Source organism: Eupeodes corollae, chromosome 2 (genome assembly GCF_945859685.1).
Source record: "Eupeodes corollae chromosome 2, idEupCoro1.1, whole genome shotgun sequence".
NCBI lineage: Eukaryota > Metazoa > Arthropoda > Insecta > Diptera > Syrphidae > Eupeodes > Eupeodes corollae.
Genome location: NC_079148.1, coordinates 110,824,767 through 110,848,917, shown reverse-complemented (window position 1 = coordinate 110,848,917; position 24,151 = coordinate 110,824,767). Strand labels below are relative to the sequence as shown.

At 30.6% G+C, this 24,151-nt stretch overlaps 1 protein-coding gene across 5 annotated transcripts in view; it reads right to left on the bottom strand.

Moving 5' to 3' along the window:
- LOC129944201 (four and a half LIM domains protein 2) overlaps nucleotides 1-24,151 on the bottom strand; it is a 230,180-nt gene that overhangs the window by 65,444 nt on the left and 140,585 nt on the right. For 4 of the 5 annotated variants that reach the window (XM_056053468.1, XM_056053466.1, XM_056053464.1 and 1 more), the window contains 2 exons: nucleotides 9,214-9,590; nucleotides 8,888-9,132 (listed from right to left, as the gene is read on the bottom strand). In XM_056053468.1, the coding sequence (XP_055909443.1) occupies nucleotides 8,888-9,132; nucleotides 9,214-9,590 (622 nt within the window). Of the gene's footprint in view, nucleotides 1-8,887; nucleotides 9,133-9,213; nucleotides 9,591-15,035; nucleotides 15,474-24,151 lie in introns of all 5 variants that reach the window. The other variant, XM_056053467.1, reaches the window with a different exon arrangement.

Genomic DNA, 24,151 nt, shown 5'->3' with positions numbered 1-24,151 from the left:
TCACGACTTAAGAAAAGAAAAAAGATTTTTAAAGCGCCATTATAGTCGTGAAGGAGGTGTCATGATATGGGGAGCATTCAGTTATTATGGAACAGTTGACCTCGAGGTTGTAAATCAAAAATTATAGCAGCTGGGTATAAAGTAATTTTTGAAAGGAATTTTCTGACATTTTTGGACCCATAACTGGGCCAACATGATAATGCGCCTATTCACTCAGCGTGCATAATAAAAACATGAAAAGAGGAGCAACAAGTGCAGTTGCTTCAATGGCCGCCATACTCACCTGATCTAAACATCATAGAAAATGTCTGGGGATGGTTAGTACGCAAAGTTTATGAGGGTGGTCGGCAGTTCGAAGACAAAGAAACCTAAATTTCTGAAATCAAATTAGCGTGGAGCGAAATTTCGTTAAAATACATTAAAAAGCTATGCGATTCCATGCCGGATCGAATTTACGAAGTAATTAAAAATAAAGGTGGACCTACCCACTACTATACTTAAACAAACACTTGTCTCATTCCAATACCAATTCTAATTTTTGTACCTATTCAGTTGACTCAAAAAAAACTTCTACTTTGCATAAGTTACACTTTGGAAGTGGTTGAAGAAAAAACTCACGGTTGTTTTTGGATAAAACTTTGAAATTCTGTTATTTATATGTTACGAAAATGTTTACCATCAACAGATGGCATAATAACCATCACTGTTTGGAAAAAATGGATAAAATATATAAATATAGTATAAGTTTAAAAAAAAGTCTGAAGTGGAATTAAAAATTGTTTTTAGAAATGATGTACATTGTAGATAAAGCTCGGCTGATTGCATCCCACAAGATGTCGGGCGACCACTTCTAAGGTTATATTCCCTAGATGTCATTTCATCTAAGACTAATTTGTCATAACACTGATGACGTGATACCAAGGGATATGTTAAAGCTCCCTGGTTAGTTGCAGGAACATATGTTGGTTTATCCTATATGCATAGGATATTGATTTTTTCATTACTCATGTGTATATAGCTTCGGATTGTTTTATTTTTCGAAAAGTGTTGTCCTATTTCTTCTGTCAAACGATAATAGCACATTCAAAACTATCCCACTCGAGGTATGACTTTGACCTCTTAGAAACCTTAATTTATAAAATTTGGTCCAATGATCATCTATGATCTTAAGGAAAGTGTAATGAAAAACAAACACCCAATAATCAGTTAAAATATTCGAATTTGCTGATAATTTTAAACAAATTGAGACAATAATAAAGTATTCGATCTAAGGAAAGTCATACGTTTTAAAGTTGTTTTATTTTTGTTTGGGGAAATATGATATGCAAGCTATTCCCTCGCCTGTCATGCGTCATTTCCATTTTTGAAAGATTTTTTAATATTTTATTTCACTTTTATTTTAGTTTTGCTTCAGTCAAAACTGATTGCAACTATACTAAGTACGCGAACTGGTCGCATGCCAACGAAAGTAAACTTTAGAAAATTTAAAATATAAATAAAAGTGTAATAGCCAAATATACATAATTAAACAACGAGTCAGCCGTTGGTTTATTTCTTTTTTCTAATTTTAAAAATAAATACAAATAAACCTTCATATGTACTATCTTGAGTAGAATATTTAAAAAATATGACCAGATGATTTTTGAAAACTTTTTGAAACTTTGAAAACTAAATAAAACAAAAATACAAAAATCATATCAATCAATCAAATTAATGTTTTTATTACAAACTTTTAAAAAATAAAAAATATTCTAAGCTTAACATTGCGTTGAAATCAAGGAAAATTGTCAGTCATAAGTTTTCGAGGGCAAGGAACAATAAACAAGGTGTGTTTTTTTAGAGTTAAATGTTTTTAGGTGCCAAAGAAAATTTGCTTTTTTATTTTTGCTATTATTTGCAGCTGTTTTATTTGTTAGCCCTTAGAAAGAAATGGGATGAAAGCTATGACATTTGTAATTTTTAATTTAATTTATTTTTAAGAATCCACTTAATTGAAGTCAGAAGGAGAATCAACTTTTGTTTTTTTGGGCAAGGTGCCTGCCATATATTAAATCATTGTTTTGCATTTATATGAGCAAAAACTCATGCAACTTTGATATCAATGAGTCAGGTAAGGTACTAAATACTTACTTCAAGATGAGTTGCAAATTAACAAAGTGGTTAAGAAAAGCTATTCCCGGTATTTATTATGGCAGTTCCGATTCCAGTGTGTACTAGTGCAACAACCAGCAAGACGTAGGCGTCGCTTAGTTGTTGGTACGTACAATACGCCCGGCGAAGCGGCCGGCGCCTGAAATCATAAATTCGTTGAGCCAAAAATTTGGTGACCGAATCGACCTCTGTTCTACCACCTTGTTTGTGTAATTTGAAACCCTTATACCGGGTTATATATTTTGCGGTTTCAAAAGAAAAGGACCAGAACTTGACATCTGTCAAACTAAGTTGTTGAACCATTTTTTTTTCAGTTGAAAGTCTGAAATTTGCCTCATCCAAATACGCAAGCAATTGGCAAAATTGTGAAGAAATTTGAAGAAACTGGATTGGTTACAGATATTGTAAGGCCTGTGCATCATCGTTTCGCTCGTCCCACTGAAAATATCGCTGCTGTAAGTGAAAGTGTTGCCGAAGACCCGCATGTGTCGATTCCTCGTCGTTCTCAGGAATTACCACTGTCTTACTGTACATTAAGGCATATTTTGCATTTAGATGTTGATACATCAGGGAAGATTGATCATTTCAATGAAAACTTTTGATGCACTATTGACGAAAAATGACCAGGTACGTTCGAAAAAGTGGTGTTCACAGTCGCAGAGATCAGAAAATATTTGAAACATTCATTGCCATTAAATTTGAAAGCTATAAAGCCAATTGAATTTGTTATGTTTTGTTTTAAAATCAGAAGTGATGAACTAAATGGTAGCATGCCATTTGTAAAGTCGAAATTTATTTCTGAAACATGCAATAATATTTTATTTAAAAAAAAAACAACACATTCACAGACCTACAAACCTATGAAATTTGTTGTGACGATAATTCCCTATAATAGTTATAGAGTTATTGAGAGCATCTGGATGTTATCAAAAATTAAAAATTTGATTTAATCAAAAATAAAAATGTACCCACATAAAAAGTCACTTTTGTTGCATGTTTCCATTTAAATAGAGTGTAGTTTTCTCAAAATCCAAAAATCTGCATCAGGCAAGAGAGGTAAGTATTTTCAAAGCAAAAATCCTCACGACTATTTTTGTTTTAAAATATTTGTTTAAAATTAACAAAAACAACACTCAATCTGCATTTAAATACCTATTTAATTCAACAACCGCGTCTCTATCATAGTTTTGTGTTAGTATTTCAAATCACAAATTTCAAACTCTTTAACTTATCACTCAAAAACATCTGATACAATCGCAATTCTAAGTAAAAATCCTTCTATACTCGCATCTGGTAAATGATTTCTTATTTGAAGGTCACACTTTCAAGTATTTAAACACAAAACGAGCAAAGCATCAAAAACTTTGCCACAATAAGACCAATATTAATTATTAAGCGTTTTCGCGCTCCGTTCGCCACACCCGTTCGTTAAACACACATTAGATCCACCGATTACTATTATTTTTGTAAAACCCTCACAGGCATTCACAACGCACAACTTCAACTAAGATAATGTATCCGTTAGATTTGTTATTACTTCATTTAACCCAACTAAATTAAAACTTGCTATAAGGTAAGTTAGCGCATGATAACGGTGGTAGCGCGCATATAATACTGGCATTACATTAGATATACTAAATTGTGGTGGCTTTCAGTGACAATTGCAACAGCTGGCCGAGAAAAAGTTGTTTTTAAAACAACAAAAATAACATCACAAATCACCCTCGGATGAGTATCTATCTTATTAAACCCAAACCCATAGTTAAAGTCTTAACCAGTGGCAGTTGGTATACGCTGTACGGGAACTGGGTATCTATGGTATAGTTTGGTAGGCTTGATGGTCTTGGCGTACAGTCGAAAGTAAAACCAAATTTCAAACCTTACCTAACCATAATAATAGTAATGATATGAACTATGGGGCTGGCATGGCGGTAGCGGTGGTGGCGCCCGCCGCTTCGGGTAGTACGATAGATAAATAGTGGTAAGACTTACGAATGTGCATTGCTGAAGCTGTTGGAATAGTAACAGTTGCAGATCACGATGGAAACATTTTTTAAGGGTTCCCATTTATTTAAAAAAAAGTGAAGATTTTGTTTAAGTGTTATCAAAAAGTTCAACTGTCAAAATGCAAAGTTGATGTGAACTCATTCCTTGCTTAAGTTAATTGTTACTTATAATAATGTTTTTAGTAGAATAGTTTCAATTTTAAAGTTAACAAACATACTGAAATTGATTGGTTACTAAAAGTTTTTTAGGTGCCTTAGATAATTGTAACTCTAAAATCAGTGCTTGACAGGAGCAGAGAAGCTCAATTCTGGAAAAAAATGTATTCTTAAATTCAAAATATACTGAACCAAGTTCCTCATCAATTATCATTACTATCAGAAACAATATTTAAAACTTAAAAACCAAAAACAAAATCTTCTTCTATTTCAGTTAAATTGATAGATAGGTTGAAAAAAAGTATAAATTCGAATTTAAACAATATTAAAAATCAGAAATTTCGTTTCCTTTCATTTGTTTTATGAAACTAAATGCGAAGTTGGCAGCACTGAGTAGTGGTTAAGTTTAAAATTGATGTTGACAGTATAATAGTGTTGACGCTTTAGGTGAAGATTGTGGTTTTTCGATTTTTTTTTAAATTTATCTTATTTGTACCTATCTGCTAGTAGCTTGATTTCATTGTGGTTTTGCCAATGTGTTAACTCTCTTTGGATGTAATAGCTATATCCAGAAATGGAAGAAATAATTCTATATTGCGCGCGTTTTGTCCAAAATACAATTATAATTGCAAATACGTATTTTTCAAAAAATTTGTAATATTTAAAAAAAAAAACATATTTTTATTGGAAAGATTATGGTCAGTACAGGATTTAATATAGATCGAAGTGATTTATTGTGTGGTTCCGTAAATAAATATGATTTATGTAAGTCAGAAAATAATAATAAATTATAATAATAAGAAAATAATATTACTCGAAAGTAAGTTCAAAAAAAAATCACTGCGATGTAATTTATTTTACTTATTCTTGATGTGATTTCTTAAAATCTTAAAAATGTTTAGCAACAATGAGCCGCGAAAAACATAGTACGCCAGAAGATAGAAAAACCATTATAAAAATGATATCTAAGGAAAAAACTTATTCAAAAATCTGGTAAATCCTCGGGTGTTCAAATAAAAAGATCTGCAATGCCTTACCATTTGCTATAAAATCCGAAACACGCGGGCGGAAGCGTACAATTTCCCCTATGATGGTGAAGTTACTAATTCGACAGGTCAAGAAGAAACCGCTTTTACCAGCTGAGGAACTGAAAGTCGGGTTAAATTTTACAGCCAGCGTATAAGGGATAACGGTTTATATGCCCACAGGCCAAGAATGGCCCATAACAAAGTAGAGGAATGTTCTATTGACAGATGAGACCAAAATTGTGTTATTTGGTGGTAAAGGATCGCGGTCATACGTGAGAAGGGCCCCAACATGCTGAATTCAATCCAAAATATACGACAAAAACTATCCCACATACACATGGTGGATCTAGCATAAAGATATGAGGATGTTTATCTTACTACGGTTTTGGCCCTATTTACTGGATACAATATAATGGATCAGTACCTGTATGTAAAAATATTGCCTTAAGAAATGTTGCCGTATGCGTCCGAAGATATGCCATTGAATTGGGTCTTTCAATAGGACAACGACCCGAAACACATACTAGCAAATTGGCCAAAAATTGGCTTCGGGAGCACTGTGTGGAAGTTATCAATTGACCTGCACAGTCACCAGACTTAAATAGGAGGATGCAGAGTTTCGGATTTGCATGAATACACGAAATAGATTTTCTTTCGAAGTCTGTGAATAGAATATTATACTGTTTTTTCACTGTTACAGTAACGCTCTTAAACTTGATAATCCCTTTAAAATGATATAACTCCTAAATTTGTCTACACATTTTTTTGAAATCAAGAACTTCCGAAAAACATATCTTCCCACCCAGGAACTTCACAGTGATAACCAACTCATTGATTGGTGGATGGTTTCGAAAGGATATGGCAACTTGAATTTTTAAGTGCTGAAATCAGTGTTTATGAAGTTAAATGTAATGAAATGACATTTTTAAACCATTCAATTAATTGTAGATTTGTGTCAAATCAAAACCAACAAAGGAACTCAAACAACAATACCAACAAAATTAGAAAACATTTCAAACTTATATTAAATTTATGTACAAGATTTTTTACGAATGACGAAACAACTCGCTAAATGTATATTAAAATATAAAGTTATAATAAAAATATGTAAAGTGGATTGCAGGCAAACGAAGGTGCAAAAGGGAGTATATTAAAAACTGCATTATGTGTATTTTTAAAAATATTAAAAATTTATTATGTACAAAATATTGCTACAAAAAAGGAGAATGAGAATTAAGTTTGACCAAAAATGCTTAAAGAATTTAATAGGCGCACGGCCAATTCGAGATAAAACATACGTTTGTTTAAAATTTTAAACATTCGTTTGGTATTTTTTAAGACAAAGTTTTATCAAAGCAGAACGTTACATTTATGGATATCAAAAAAAAAACATTGCGTTGTTAAAACTTTTCTTTTGTTAAGTATAAATATCTATACAACCTAAGAATGTCAAAAACAGAATAAACCTAGTCAACTAAAATTTCTGAACGTAGCGTAGTAAAATTATATTTCCCGCCAAAAGTAAAACCTAGTCAACAAACTACTAAAATAAAAATACTACCCGAAATAAAGACCAATATACCAACCTAACCTTAGCTCTTAACCATAAAATAATGTGTGTAGAGTATAGTGTTATTGATTCGTGACATGATCCAACAAATTGTCGCATTTACCAACAATAAATAAAAGAAAACATCAAAACAAAAAACAAAACTAAAATAAAAATGTAAGTTTTTTAAGTGATTGCTCATTGATTTTGATGTGAACAACTTTGTTAGTTTTTGTGCGCCTAATTGACACACCTGTGCATAGTATGCACCATACCATATCTAGAACTTTCCAATACCTTCATTCTACAATATTTTGTCATTTTTTTTTTCAAATGCGTGACTTTGTCTAATATCTGAAAAAAATATTTTTTTTAGAAAACCGCGATGTAAGCTTGCGTGTTAATAGCTGAGTTCTTTGATAAACGATTAAGGAATGGCAAAAGCTTTTTTTAGGTTTAGATTATGGCTTAAACTTAAACTATCTCCCATTAAAGTGCATTGCTGTAATTAATTTCTCAATCAGTTAAAAACCAGTTACACACAACCAACCCCATATTTAACGAATATGAACGCAATCATGTCAAAAGAAAATAACTTTGAACTTGCAAGGAAGAAAAATAAAGAGGAATATAGATAGAAAAGTTGGTTTTAATATTTTATATTTTTTTAATTGGTTTTGTACTCTAAGTCATAGTGTATTAATTAATGTTAAGGTGCGGCGATTATCGTGCATCATTTGACTTGCCCATTATATCGATGAAATGAAACACAAAGTTTCCAAGCGAAGACAGGCGGCCGACGCGCGCGGCGGCGTGGCAAAAAACCCGATATAAACCTTTACCTTTTATAACATGGACAAGAATATAAGTTCTTTTAGAAGTTCAAAGTTGATGATTTTGATAAAGGCACAATTAATTTAATTTAATTTTATATAAAGCGTTTTCAGAATGAGTTTATGGCACGTGCTGCTTAAAACAAGCAGGTAAGAGTATATACTTCAAATTGGATTTGATTCCTCCATCCGATTTAATAAAAGAAGAAAAGTAAGGGTTTGTGTAAAGCGACTTTACGATATAGTTTTTTTGCAACAGCAATAGTCATATGAAACCTAGATTTATCGCGGAACAAGATGTTACCAAAAGCTGCTATTTGCGCTTGATATTTCAAGATTCTGTTATCAAATATGCGTGCCAATGGTATTGATGAGTCTTTCATTTGTTCCGTTAGTAATTTCATTTCATACCGGTCAATGCAATTAGTATTAGACGGGTTCAAATCTGATATCTACAAAATAAACTCTGATGTGCCGCAGGGCTCCGTTTTGTCCCCGAAACTCAACCTTATTTTCTTTTGTGTATAACTTCTGTCCCAATAAATTGTTTGTCGGATGATATTATCCTCAGCTATTTCTATTCTCTTTCAGATTCTCATCCTTGTGCGTAGGATGTGATTGTTCCTATCCTTTCCATATTGTTCGTACTGTGTTTAATCCTTATTCACGAAGTAATTATCTTTTCAAAGTCATTAAACATTTAAAAATAATTTTGAAAAACTAGTCGTAGGATAAAATTAAAAAAATACAGTGCTAAAACGGTAGTTTCTGTTGTGAAATATACGATTTTTGTGATTTCCTCTAATAGCTTTTCAAATAGTTTAAATATATTTATCAAACAAAAATAACGCATTTCAAATAAATAGGTATTTGTTTGTTTTGAAAAATTGTTTCGATGCGTCCGTCGCAGGTAAGTTGTGTTCGTACGTCCAAAACGGTTTTTTAAACTTTAATTTCGGAATATATTGGAAAATCTACGTGAGACCTTGAGTCGTTTCTTGATGACTATACTTCATCTATTATATTTCAAATTTGAACTAAACTGTATTTATTAAAATATTTGAATTTACTCAAGAAAAACTTAATTCATAAAATTAAAAAAAAAACTCACTTTTCTCTACAGATAAAAATAACATGGCTAAACATTTGAAAATAGGTACTCACTTCATCACAGCCATTGCAACGCGCCCTCAAAATTTCCGCATAATGACGCTCGCAATAGATCTTATCGTCATGAACACAATAGGTCAGGTCCACAAGCAGTTCATCACAAGTGTTGCATGTAAAGCACTTCGGATGCCACATCATACTATCGACAAATTTTGGCGCCACCACAGCCATGTCTCCCTTCGGGATACGTTCATCACAATGTACACATTGAGTACTCTGTGCAGCATCCTTTATATAACCTTTTTGTTTTTTGAAATAAAATAAATAATATTTAAGTTTAATTTAAATCACAAAAGAATCATATTTTATTTTTTTATTACCAATGTCTAAGGCGATTTCGTTTCTTGCTGCAACGAAATCTTCATATGAGGCACGATGTTGTGGTTCGACGTGTTTGCAATAATCAAGCGATAGATCCTGCTTGGGCAGCTGCATCATAACTTGTTGTTCCCGATAACGTTCACCTGTTGAACCTAGTTTAGGAACTTTATCCTGAGGGATCTTATCAAAGTAACGCTGAACCTTCGATGAGGTCATAATTCCTGGTGGCACCCAAGTGTAACCTAACTGTCTTTGATCTGATTCCCAGTGTGTTGGCGATGTGCTCTTGAAGCCAAGACGTTCGCGAACCGATGTGACTTGTTCCTGGTAGATGGCATGCGCTTCGCGCGGACACTTGCATGATTGGCACGTTTTTCTGTAATGAAAAGAAGAGATGTTAAATCGTTAATCACTTTGTTGATTTTAAGTAAGTATCATTATCTACATTTATATACAATCTCTAGGGAAGTTATTTTACTTAGCATGGCGGGGGAGAAACAACAAAAGCCTAATTTGGGGGAATTTAATTAAATTATCTCACTCTGTGCAGGTAAAATGAGCGCATTTTCTGGATAAATTTGTTAAACGATGACAACAAAACTAATGACAAAGTAAACACAATGTTGACATACTTATAGGCTCATGTTGAAGAAACGAATAAACAAAAAAAGAAAGATGTGACCTGAGATTTCAATTAATATCTTCCTTCTTTTATGTTATTGCCAATAAAAGTACTTAATTAAGTCATTAAATGGAAGGATTCTGTGACGATAAATGCCAACAAAAATGACAATATTCTCATTGATGTGGTTTTTTAATCGATGTTCAATTTGTGTGTTTTAAATTTGTCGGTTGTTGATGTGACGTCACATACGATACACCAAAGCTTTTGAAATACTTGGAAAGTTAACAATTTGTTTTGGTTGGTGTCTTTGCTAAACATTGAACAGCGGTGACTAGAAGAACTTTAAAAGATGTTTTGATGTTTGTTTTTATTTTTAAATTTAAATTCAAAAAGATTTAGGGCAAATAAAGAATCACTTCAAAGAGCGCGCCTTTTTATTGGTTCTTTGAATGATGATTTAACTTTGATGTTTTGGTTCAATTGACTTGTAAATTTGTGTTTATTTTTTAAGTGTTTCCTTTACAATTGAAATACACAGATAGGACTTTGAAGTTGATTGATTTTGAGCCAAAAACTTGACTTAACCTGCTTACGAACTTTGAAATAATAAACAACTTCTAAAAGAAAGTGGGTGGCCAGGTCAAGTCGTACACCATCACCCATTTGATTTCATCACACAAAATCGGAACGTTTGCTTGTTTGTTTGTTTTTTTGTTTGTTGGAATATATCGTGGGAAGTGAACATTTTAACGACAGACGGGAAATGCACATCATTGCATAGGTAAACGAAAAATCAACAAATTAATTTTAGTTCAATTTGGCCTGGCCGATATATGAATGTAGGTTCGTAAGAAAAAAATAAAACAAACAAATTTAATTTTCAAAGATTTTCGATGTGAAATATTACATAATATTATTTTTGTTTTATCAAAAAAAGATGTAGTTTAGTTTTGCTCCGAATATACAAACTGGGAGACTTAAGAACATAATACGACGAAACGTCTGGGGCACAATTTCTTGAAAACAAATTTAAGTATTTTAAAACGCTTTAAAAAAGTAAAAAAATTTTTTTTATTTTTCTACTATTTTCTTGAAGAACAATTTTGGATCAATATTTCAAAAAAGAATGAAAAGTAGCTACATAAACGAAAATCACAGCTTTCTTTGTTTGAAATTAAAAAAAACATTAATTTTAAAATAAAATTTAGTTTAACTAACACTAATAAAATATATTCATAGGTTAGGAATACACATACATATATAAATATATGGCTCAAAATCACCAAGGTTGCAAATTTCAAAAATTTGTTTTATGTCAAAACAATTGCAAGCTCTTATGATGACTTTTAGTTTATACTGTTTTAAAATTTGTGTATTAATAAACTTTGAGAGGGCAGCGCACAGAATTCTACACATTTTAAGTAATATTGCTTATTATAATAATTTATTCATAATTTAAGCTTTGTTTAATAACATGGGTATATTATGTATCTAATAAATACTATCTATATTAAACAAACAATAATTAAAATAATATATACAAAATCTTCTACAAGTCAAATTATGTCCGGGAACATTTCCGAAATGACCGTTCATAAAATGACGATTTCAAATAAGCGTGCCCTTTGCTTAAACGGTGGCGGCCATCTTAAATGCGATCTGGCTTTGTCAATAGGAAAATATTTGAGGTAACTTTGTTAATTCGGGCCGTAAAAAAGAATTAAATCAATAATTAAATGTAATAAATACGTTCACTAATTGACAGACTATTAATGTGCGCCTACGAATAATGAATGTAAAAATAAATACCATTTAGATATAGTTTATTTGACGATAAATACTCTGACAGCCGATTTTGTTATTGTTCTCTTCCTCAACTGACATTCACTTGAAATTATTTTTGATCGATTATCGATATGTTCACTGAATTGACTTGTGCGGTATCGGACACACTATTTTTGCATTTTTATAGTTAAAATAAATAATATTTAAGTATTCTTTCTTAAACTAGATTTTGTATAAAAAATACGGTGTATTAACTTATGACCAGAGTTAATACCTTCCGGTTTTCAATTATATTTTGGACTTGTTGATGAAGATTGTACATAAGCACACGTTCCCGAAATGATTTTCTATGCGTGTATATTGATTTTATTTAAAATTTACTTTATTAATAAACTATATTGTTTGATGGACACACAAAACAGGTTAGTTTTAGTATTTTATTAATTTTCTTTTGTCAATTAAGCCCAGATTTAAGACATTAAATTGCTGGCAAAGCCAATTCTGCACCTTGATGATTTTAGGCCATATACATTTATAGTGAAAATGAACTAACTAAATAGCTAAACATAAACGAATAGTTCCTAAAATTATTTGGAAAAAAGAGGTTTCTAATTAAATGATGAATTATTGTAGTAAGTCCTTATTTTAGTATAATTCGAAAAAGAGCTTTGAGTTCTTAATAGCAAATATCATAATTTTGCCTTTTATGGTTGACCTAGGTTTGTCTTTCCACCAAAACAAAATAAATCAGCCAATTTTTCAATACATTAGTTTTGGTGGACGGTTATTAAAGGCTACAAAAAAACTTAACATTCAAGTAAAATTTAAATTTTGTAGAAGTATAATTCTGTATTAAGATAGTACATCGAATAAAATTGTTTCTTGGGTTCTATTATTCGTTCGATTTTATAACTTCGAATACTTTTCGAAATCACTGCAATCACTGCAAGTAAAATCCTTCCGAAATTGCGAAATTAATAAAGTGTTCGCGGAAAATGGTCTATAATGCTATTAATTTGGTGAAACTAATAATATTCGGAAGCCCACCCCTCGCAAGACTTCAGTACGTGTTGACAGAGCCATCGTCAGAAAGGGTAAATCCGATCCTTTTTAATATTACCGTATCATTACGGCAGAAATTAATGAGGAATTTGGTGTTAACGTATCCAGCAGATTAGTAAGAAGACGGCTTAAGGATGCTAAATTATATGGACTCGTTAGCAGAAAAAAACATTTGCTTTCAAAACAAAAATATTAAGGCTCGTTTGGCATTTTATTTGCCAAAACCCATCTAAGAGACCTGAAATTTTGGAAAATATTGCTATAGAGTAGGTTCGTAAAGCTGGAAATACCACAATCGAATTTCTAAATTCTAATTTTTTCTGGTTTAAAAAGTCTCCAAACACTTCAACTTTGTGACTCATTTTAGGGGGTGAGGGGTGGAAATACTTATTTGGAGTTTCGCTAACTTAGGAGCCCAAAAAGAGCCAAAAATTCCCTCATCATCAGTTTTTTTAAATTATGAACCTAAAGGTGTGATGTTTCCAGCTTGGCGTCAAGCTGGGAACACCACAAGTTTGAGGGGGAAGGGATTTTTAAACCAAGTCGGCATTAGAGCACTAAATTAGCACAAAAAGAACCCTAAATCACCCCATCATCAGAATTTCGAAATTCGATTGTGCTGTTTATAGCTTTACGGACCTCTATAGAGTGATGAGACAAAGTGTAACCGCATCGGAACAGATGAAAAAACGTTTGTTCATCGCCCAGAAGGTCAGGCTAACAACTCAAAATAAACTTTAAAAACTGTGAAACATGGTGGAGAAAGTGTGATGTGCTTTTTCTTGGCAGTGGTGAAAATAGATGGACGGATGGATAAGTTTTCATGCCTCAACATATCAAAAAACACAATGGAACCATTCGCGTTCGATTCAGTGCCAGTCAACTGGATTTTCATGCATGACAATGATCCGAAACATGCAGCCAAGGTGGTCAAGGATTGGTTTACCCACGAAAATATTAAGGTTTTAAGCTGACCAGCGCAAAGTCCCGATCTTAACCCAATTAAAAACTTGTGGAGTGATGTTAAAGTTAAGATCAGGCAAAAAAATTAAAAAATTCGGAAGAACTTTGGACCGTAATTCAGAAAGCTTGGGACTCTATTCCCCAGAGAAAATGTAGGAAATTATAGTGGAAAGTTTACCAAAAAAATGCCAAGCTACTTTGAAAAATCGTGGTTGGTCCACGGCCTTTGATTTTTATTAGATTTGTCATCACAAGCAAGATTTCGTGTTTTCAATTTAATTCCCAGAAGCTTAGTTTTAATTTTCCTTCTTAATCATCTCAAATTATTATTTGAATTTTGTATAAACTAATATAAATGTTTAAGTTGCTAATTAAGAAGTAAATCCAGTTGACTGTTACAAAAAAAGGTCTTGAGTGTGCTATTTGTCTGTCCATAATTGTATATTTGTGTGCATTGTCATAGTTTGTTTAATTTGTATATTTTCATTTTGTCTGTGTTTTTTAATAATATAAATAGAAAATATTATTGTTTTTTATTTGCATTTTGTTGCCCCAAACAAATAGCAGCAGATTTGCGGTTCTATGCGATAAGCAGTTCCAAATATCGGTTTGGGAAAGACTCTAGTGTCGAAGTATATTTTCTGACTGTGTCTTGAGAGTTTTGAAATAACGTTTTTTTACGTTAACGTTTTTTTTAAATACTTTGTCTGTTTTTAAACAATTTCCGCTTGTCCAATTTAAATTACAATAACTTAATCTGGCCTAATTCAAATCACTTGAAAATCTCAAACATGGAAATTAAGAACACGTAAATCCACTAATTTTTAAGTTCGAAAAAATGAAATCGATATCGATAAATGTGAATTTCATAACTCCAAATTATATATTTTAAATGGATTTCAATCCCATTTTGAGTGAAAGTGAAATGTAGAATGTTTTAGTAATTAATTTTTAATTAAATTGTATTTCCAATGTTTTGTTTTATCATTCCAGCAGTTTTTGGTATCTTTTATGCCAAAGACCCAGTGCGAGCATAAGGAAAGGAAAATAGGGTTTTTAAGAGTTATCGGTGCACATATCTTTTATGTTAGAAAAACAGTAATTATTATTATTTGAAAAATTGTGGAAAACACGTTTCACATACAAAATTATAAAGCCGCGTAAGAATATCGATCTCTTAAATAAGATCTTGTAAGAGTTACGTATTGTTTTTAATCGAATTTTTCAACATATTTTAAAAGTGACTATTTAAGACGTTCACTTCAATGCTTAACAATTTGAGAATTTAAATTATGGATAACATTAAAAAATATTGTTCTCACTTAAAGTAAATAATTAGTAGTAGAAAAATAAACAAATGTTAGACTTCGTAAATTGAATGCTTACCTTACAATGAGATCATATAATTCTTGTTTATCAAATACTTTACAGTAAGCATGTAATACTTTTAGACAAGCATATCGCATTCCAGTCCAAGGGATCTGTGGTCCAGCCATAGCTTCCCCCAGAGGACACTCGGAATGTCGATCCAAATCAATCATTTTCACCATTTTTTGTATTCACACATTCGAAATAAATACAAAAGTTAATAAATAAGTAAACTATCACTTCTTATGCAAAGTTTCTAAAAAATTCATTTTGTTTCACTAATTTTTGAATTCACACTATAATTCATATTTGTTTTTGTTTATGAAAAAGGTGTTTTTGTCCTTTTTTTAAATTTATTATTTATGAATTTTCAACCGTATCAACTTTAAGTTGTTTATCTTCAATCGACGAGTTTTCGACTTCCTGTTGGTTTTCAACGCTCTGCAAAGTGAAAATCTATTTTCGAAAAAAAATCACATTCTGTCCGAAAATGAATAAATATACATACTATGGTTTTTTGATTGTTTATTGGGTATATATTTATGTACTGATTCAATGGCTATCTTTTTCGAATTGTGTTTGATTTTCCCTTTCTTTAGATTCATAGAACTAAACTGAGTATATAGTAAGTAAATTATGTAGGTAGATCGTCAATTTGTAATGTTTTTCTTTTGAATGTTATTTTAGGCAATGAATTTTTATGAAGATAAATCCGGAAGATAATTTTGTTTGATTATAAAATATACATCGGAGTTTTCTCGGAAATAAAAATCAAAAATCAACATCACGAACATTTTTGCAGACATCAGAAAAGCAAAGACGTCAGAGAAGGTGTTTTTTCTCATATAAAATAAGAAACAAAGAACAATATATGATGCTCGTAAAAATGACCTCCGGAAAAAATTTTGTAAGAAGAAGTTTTAACAGTTTTCAATTATAAATGATTTATTTCCAATTACTTTATTATGTTTATGTAATTTGTAGCTACTATACTATCAAAATGTGTTAATCTAATATCTTAATTGACAACTTAATGGGCTTATTGTTAACCCCGTGCTGTGAAGATTGCTTATTCTTGAGCTGTTTTTTTTTTAAATTCTTTTTATGAGTAATTAGGGTCAATGTTTGTGTACTGAAACCGTATCGTTTGCTTTGATGGCACTAATTGAATTTTAAAATAAGTTCATTGTAAATACATACATATGTAGGTAGGTCGACGAAGGTATAAAAATGTTAAACGTAAGCAAGCAGCAGTGCGTAGCGTACATTTTACTGCTGTAAAAATGTTGGCCATGACGTCGGATAATATTATACATTGGGGAGGTTTTCGATTGTTATTTTATTTCATTTTTATCACCATTTTTCGTTATTTTGTTTGTTTTAATTTTTTGTGTTTTATACAAAATTTAATATAAAGTCTTCTGATAAAAATCCAGCTGTGAAATTGACGTTGAGTGTTGATTTTTTTGGTAGCTAATGTAAGTTAAGGTAGGCTTAGGGGGGTATTCAGGGTATTAAATAATAATCTTATACTTTTAATAGATTGCTTGTGAAGGCTTTTCTCTGTCAAATGGAATTCAAATACTTCCAAGGGAGAATTTTAACTTAACCTTTTTATTTTTGAATGTAAGTGAGGGTGATAAGTAAGAATTTCATGCATTTTGTAAATAACATCAAAAAGTTGATTGAAGCAATGTCTTAAAGATTTTAAATTTAAGGACTTAGCCTTTTATAAATTAAAATTTGTTTAAATATATTGTAGTCATTTTTAAAACAGCTATTAAAAAATTGAAATCTTTTGCAGAATAGAAACACACTGTTTAATATTTATTAAAAAACTTACACCTTAACACGACTAAACAGTGAAAACTCTTGAAAAAGCTGATGTAAAAATTAAAAAATAATAATTTCTTTTCACGGAAACCACTCTACTAGCCCATTCATATCAAACCTAAAACACAATTCTTTCGAAAACATCGTTTTTGAAGACTTCCAAAAACACAAAAATTTTCCCCTTCAATTTTTGTAAAAGTAATATTTTTGTAAACCTTAATTCTTATACAAAACCTACAGAAAACTATCTACAAATCAGAGAGAAGCTAAACTAAAATACCTTCAGCACCTTTTAAATGCAAAAAAAAATCGATAGAATACTTTCAAGAAAAATTAAAAACATTTAAATGCAACAATAGCCGTATTCCATATATAGTGGAGTGAGAATTTGACAAAAAAAAACGATCCGCAGTAGTCCGGTTTTTATATTTTAAAGTTGATACAACTGAATATTTGCCAGAATAATTTTTTAAAAAATTCCCAAAAAAATAAACGAAATTCAGACCAGGAGTGAAATCGTGTGAGCTGATTTTTGATAGTTGACTATTAAAATCAAGAAAATACGTCTGTGTAATGTACGAGCTTGAAGCTCGTCTCAATTCCTTATATACCTGAATCGAGTTGGAATGAGCTGGATTTGACTCAATGTTTGTCGGGGATTGGAGTCGAGTCAAAATTTGTGAAGAAAAACCTGTGTGGAGGAGTTGGTTTTACAGATAATGCGTTATGGTCTGTTTATTTGCATGTTTGTGTACAAAAAATATAGTTTTTTTTTAATAAAAAAAAAAATGCACATTCATTGCTTAAAACTATCGTACTTGTGCGGTGGAAGCACTAAAACGATTTATTTAATCTAAACTGAGATAAACCTTTGGTGAAAACATAGCAAAACTTAATTATATTTTCTATTGTTTTCTCTTGCAAAATAAGCCCAGTTAGTCAATTTTCATTAACAAAACTTAATAATATAAACAGTAACAGATTAATTTTTGTCCCCCATGGAAAACACATGATTCTAAATGCACAACTACTGAACGAAAAAAGAAATTACATAAGATCCATTCGAAACTAATATAAATGTCAAAACCCAACTGTAGTGAGATTCTACTTTAAATTTTATCTGTAGTATTCGTACTGCGGATACTGTTTTTGTTATTTGTGTAAGACCCTAACTTTTGATAGATTTTCCAACAAAACACGGGTAATAGTTGGCTTAAAAACTTAAATATGAACCTTGAAAAAGTATAAATATTCTTTGTATGTGAATGCTTCAAAAGTTCTCGAAAGCTTTTGGAAAAAATCAAGACTTAGATTTGTTGTAAAAATACTACATATGTATAATAATTTTCAAAATACAAATAATAATAATATTTTGTAGACTCATTAAGATTTTGTAGGTTTTTTTCAAATTTAAAACAAGATTTGGTATTTTTGAAACATACAAACACTATTATTTTTTTTAAATTTCATACGTTTTCTTCTTTTAAGGGTTTAAGTTAAAATTTAAGATTTGTGAGCTTTATTTATTTTTAAACAAGATTTGGTTTCTTTTTTAACACATCAAAATTATTGATTTTTAAATGTTATATCCGCTTTGTTTAACAGTTGCTTATTAGAAAATGATTAAGAACTTGTAGATCTTCTAATTATAAGGATACTTATACAACAATACAATTTAATTAAAAATTATAAAGAATATCACTAAAGTATTTTGTTTATTTAATTTATTTTTGATTTTGTATAAATTAATAAGCTTACAAAAATCTTTTACTTTTATGATATTAACATTAATTTTGTGAATGATATCTTTAAACATCTATTTTACCAGCATAATTAAAAATAATAACAAATTTGTCTACTAGCAAAAATAATATCAAATTATCTAATTGCATAAATAATAGCTAATTATTTACTTGCATACCTTTTCGAAAATTGTCTTCTTTGAAAGTTGTTGTACAATTTTTTAAGAGACATCGTCGAAAAAGATGAAAATCTTCTTTCCTCATTGAATTTCAGTTGCATTTTGAAGTTTTTGATTTAAATTTAAGTTGTTTTACTGTAAGAAACCTAGATAGTATGTTTTTAATTTTTGAATATTGATTTTGTATATTATAACATACACTTATTTGTTTGAAATTAATCAAATTATGTAAGAACTAGATCTATACACCTTTATTGCCAAAACTTAACTCTTACCATCGATGTTTTAAATAATATTTGAAAGACCTGAGTTTTTGGATTACATAAGGATTGTGCAACTTAAATTGACAATCGTGATGACATAAATATTCGAATGGAATAAAATCAAGTGGAAATGCTGCTATAATAAACGTCTAATAAAATGACATCGGTTTGTAAAAATCACACCACCGAACAAAAAAAAAATTGAAAAAAAAATATATCGTTCCTTAATAATGTGAATTCCAGCAACAAGACTTTGCATCTTAGTTACTTTTATGAATGAAACATTTCGTTGCATCAATGCAAAGCTGGTCTTAGTCACAATATGTACGTTTTTTAAAAGAGTGAATTTAAAACCTGAAAATGTAATTCCTAAGACATGTTTATATATCGTATAGTTGCAAGTAAGATCGATCAACTGCTCGTAAAAACGCCATCACCAAACACAATACACGCAAAACACAACTAATTTCTTTTTCATAAAATAAAGACGAAAGTTTGAAAATTTGGACTTAGATACTAACGCGACGATTCGGCGTGTCTTTTCTACTATTACATTATTTTCTTGATAATGAATCATACCCTCTTAGTTTCTTCTTTAAAAAATGGTTATCTTCGCTGAAATTTATTCAAGACAACTTTATGGGCTGTTTTCCCGAATTCATTTTTAAACAAAATGGGAAACCCTTTTCTTTATAAGCTTAATTCCCGGAAATAACACAAAATTATATGCGTCTTATTTCTTCTCAAGGAACACCCTTTATAATGCATATCTAATTATAATAAAATAAGCGAGAAAAGATCATTTAATTGTTCATAAAATATTTCTCTTTGATTCTTAAAATGCATAAAATAAAACTTTTAAAAAATCTGCTTCTCCTTCTAATGCAAATCAACAATAAAAACGTATCTAATCAAACAATAATTATTGTTTAAAATCACTAAATACCAACCACCATACGGTCTTGTTCTCGGTCATATAAACAATCTCTACATATATCAATTTATTTGCTTCCCAGAATAAGAACAGACAAAAAACACAACTCAGAATCCGAAGTTCAAACATTTGAGTATTTTCCCACAGCATCATCATAGTGGCGACTCGCATGGCGGCGGCGTCGGCGGACCATAGCCACAAGCGTCGATAAAAACAACACAACATTTCATTACCGATTAATTAAAAATCCATTTAAAAGACGAAAAAAAACACCACTAAATTTTTCCTATACTCGTATATTTACCTCTCCAGTAAATATATTTTTGTTTTAAATAAAAAACATTTTGCTTACGCGCAAAAGCAGGTGAATGATTAAAATTTATGACTTTCTATCTGCCACATGTGGAGGCGCAGATTGATGCATGCAGATTCAAATCGATCTTTGACTATTTGGCATATAAAAATGCAGCAAAATTTTGGCAACAATTCTCAAAGCTAAATTATATTTTTGTGCAGTGTGCCATATTTTTTGTTTAATTTTTGAAAATAAAATAAATCAATTTAATATATAAATTATTACGACAAAATGGCATTTTGAGTGGAATATTTGTGTCGTAGGAAAATAAATTGGTCATATCATTGATCAAAAATTTGCATTGTGATTTTAAATGCAGAGCAGATGATGATTACATCTATAGCTGCTTTTGATGAGTGATGATAAATAATGTCTACGCGATTGAGGTTGATGAAATTTTGAACGAAGTAAGTTGAATGATTTCTTTTTCTAAGTAGAATGCTGATGCACTTATTTCGTCATAATGAATCAGTATAAAATTAAACATTGGAATATGTTGGATTTGGGATAAATGGGGTAAGAAGTATTTTTAGAGATTAAGAGTTTTATGTTTCTTCTAAGCATTTCAATTATTAAGGCTCATTTTATTTTCTTTTAGAAGGGCACACAGTTTTCATTCTTTCCTTTATTAATGAAATGTTTGTCATTTGAGTTGAGAAACCATTGGACGTAGAAAATGGAAAACGATACCAGCCAAATAGAATTAATGTTATGATTGCTTCACTTTTCAATAAACTGTCCACATTCATGAAAATTAGCACATTTGAAGCAGTATGTTCTTGAAAATCTTGCTCAATCCCTAAAGGCCTTATTTCGAGTGTGGAATTGGCATAACCGATATCTTTCAACTTGCATGTAAGAGAAAAGCCTGAATTATTCAAAAAATAACATGATCAGAAAACTATTTTTTAGTCCTGGTCCGCGGTGTATTATCATTAATTTTAAAGAAATGTGCTGCGTACTTAGCACACCTGTTTTGTGCTCTTTTTAACATATCTCTAAATAACTAGCCGATTAATTTTATATGGAAGAGCTCTTTTATAATACTAGTTCACAAAAAAGGTCCTAAAACGAAATAATTAACTACAGACCTATTGCTTAACTATCTGCAGTACTTAAACTGTTTAAGTCTACCCTATGTAGCGTCCATTCTTTACGCTGAAGCTCAACTGATAACTGTGATTTTTAAAATGGTCTGTTAAAAAGCATTCAAATGATCTGTTTCACTTTACTTTTTGCTTAGATGTTTTTGAAAAACGTGAGCAAGTAGATTGTATCTTTACTGATTTCAGCAAGCCCTTTAACAAATTGTACCATAAAACATTAATTTTAAAACATGCACAGCAAAGGTTTTAACAACTATTTCATAAATTCGATCTCCTCATATTTGAAAGATAGATTTTATAGTATTCAATTTCGTAATGAGTGTTCAAGTGTGAATTCTGGTGTCCTTCAGGTTAGCCATCTTGGTCCTATTCTATTTGTTTTATTTTTAAGTGATTTGGTTTTGATCATACAAAATTCATGTGTCCTAATTTATTCTGATATTTAAATTTTCAAAAGACCAAGACTTAATATTGTTCAGGAAATGGTGCAGTAGTAATCGTCTTGTTCTGTTTAAAATGTTGACAAATATAAAAACATGGGTTTTACACACAAAAACTTTTCAATCATTTCCAATTACATGTTTTATTCTTCCGCTTTAAGTAGAGTATACACATGTGGTTACTAACATTCTGACTGGTATTAGGCGTGTTTTTTTGGCATCTCTATCTGCAGCAAATTCTGCAGTTGCCTATCCGCAGCTGTTTTATTTTAGTTTTAAGTTGGTAGACAAAGAAAAACCGATTTTTTAGAAAGATTATTTTTGAGTTGTTTGTACGTATAATTAATTTATAAACTAAAGATAATTGCTAAAAATGGAAGATTGACGGAAAGATATGGTGGGAGAAATAAAAAAACTTGAATTTCATAATATTAATTCGTTTTAAAATTATTGCAGATATTGGGGTATGTTCGTAGATTTGGTCAGTTGTCGTTCATGAAATTGAAGTTCTTTCTTTTCAAACATTTGTATAAATAACCTTTCATTTAAGTAAAGTTTTCTTAACTACAACGGCTAGTTTTGACAAAAAGTGGTAAATTTATAAAATTACACAACATTTTTTTTCTTTCTAGTGCCATTTGTTTAAAAAAAAAATTACACAAATTAAGCTTTCTGCATCAATGTTTTTAATTTTGTTATCAGACAAACTTACAAAATATTTACATAACTTATGACGTTTTCTAAATGCTTTACTTTTTTTAAATAAAACAATAACAAGTGTTTAGACAAATGTCCAACAGGGAGGTACCTTGAATGTGTGAATTTTAATAAAAATCTCAAGTCTCAAATAGACCATGAAATCTGAGATTTGTCCTCACCTTCACCTCCTCTTTAAGCTGTTAGATTCACAAATGTGACTCGACTCTAAAGGTATGACTACAACGAGCACTTTTTGCAAAAAGTCAAAAAGTGAAAATTACAAAACTCATTTTCTGACAGTTTTTCCACCCCAAAATTAAAAATAATGATGCAGAAAGCTTAATTTTTGATGTCAAAAACAAGTTTTGTAAATTTTTTTTTCAAATTCAAATGGTGCTACAAAGAAAAAAAAATACTTTAGTAAATTTCCCACTTTTTGCAAAAAGTAGTTGTAGTTATACCTTAAACCTCACAAATAGAAAACGACATTACGGAAGAAAATATTAAACATCTTAGAGTAACTATGTATGACTCGTTCCTTGATTTGTGCGTTCTAACATTAATTCAAAATAAACTTAAATAACATAACACACTTAAAGTGCGTTTCACTCTGCGAACAAAGCTTTCGAAACTCCTTGCGTTATCCGAGTTACCAACCTAAGAAATTCAATTTTTCTCCGGTCGAGTATCGATACTCGAAAAATGTCAATTGTTTATCCGCAGGCAGATTTAAGTTTAAATCTTATCCGCAGCTGCGTTTTGTATTTGTAATACATGGAAGCTCCCACTGCAGATAAGGATAGCTGTGCCAAAAAACACGCCTATTGTCTTAGATTCTAAACTAACATTTAATGAACATAATGACTTCATAGTTAAAAAAGAAAATAGAGTTCTGGGTTTCATTAAGAAATTTGGTCGTGATTTATGTGTTTTAAAATTTTTTTTTGTTTCATTTGTGAGAATAGTTTTGATTTACGAAGAGTACTACATTTCCTTCGTGGTTTCATGATATTCATATATTACAGCCTTAGTCACAAAGACTTTTTAACATAAACCATCCTTGTTTTTGGAAAAATAAATTTACAAATTTCATCACAATCAGTTCTTAATAGTTAAGTAATAATAAAGTTTAAACTATAGTTTTAGTCGTTCAAGAATAAGACTCCAGCAACCATTGAATACTTATTTAAGTAGATCAAATTATAGTTTACATAGCCCCTTAAATAAATAAATTAAAATCTATATTAAATTTCACTCTTGCATTTATTCACCAAACGCTAGTATTGTTGTCAAATTTTAAATTATGACAGCTTAAAAAGAATTTGCAGGTTCAGACAGCAAAAGGGACTTGATTTAAAGTCAAATTCATTCTTTGAACGTGATTTGGACCAAGGCAAGTAGATAGTTCGTCAGTTTCAATGTCATGAATTTAAAATTCAGAAATTAACTTCACAAACCTCTACTTTAGTTCAAAAACTACCAACAACATTTTTATCTACAAAACACTCCTCAAGCAAGCTAGAAGACTATCACGATTTGTATTTTGTACTGTAAATATTACATATTTCTTTCCCAAGGAACTC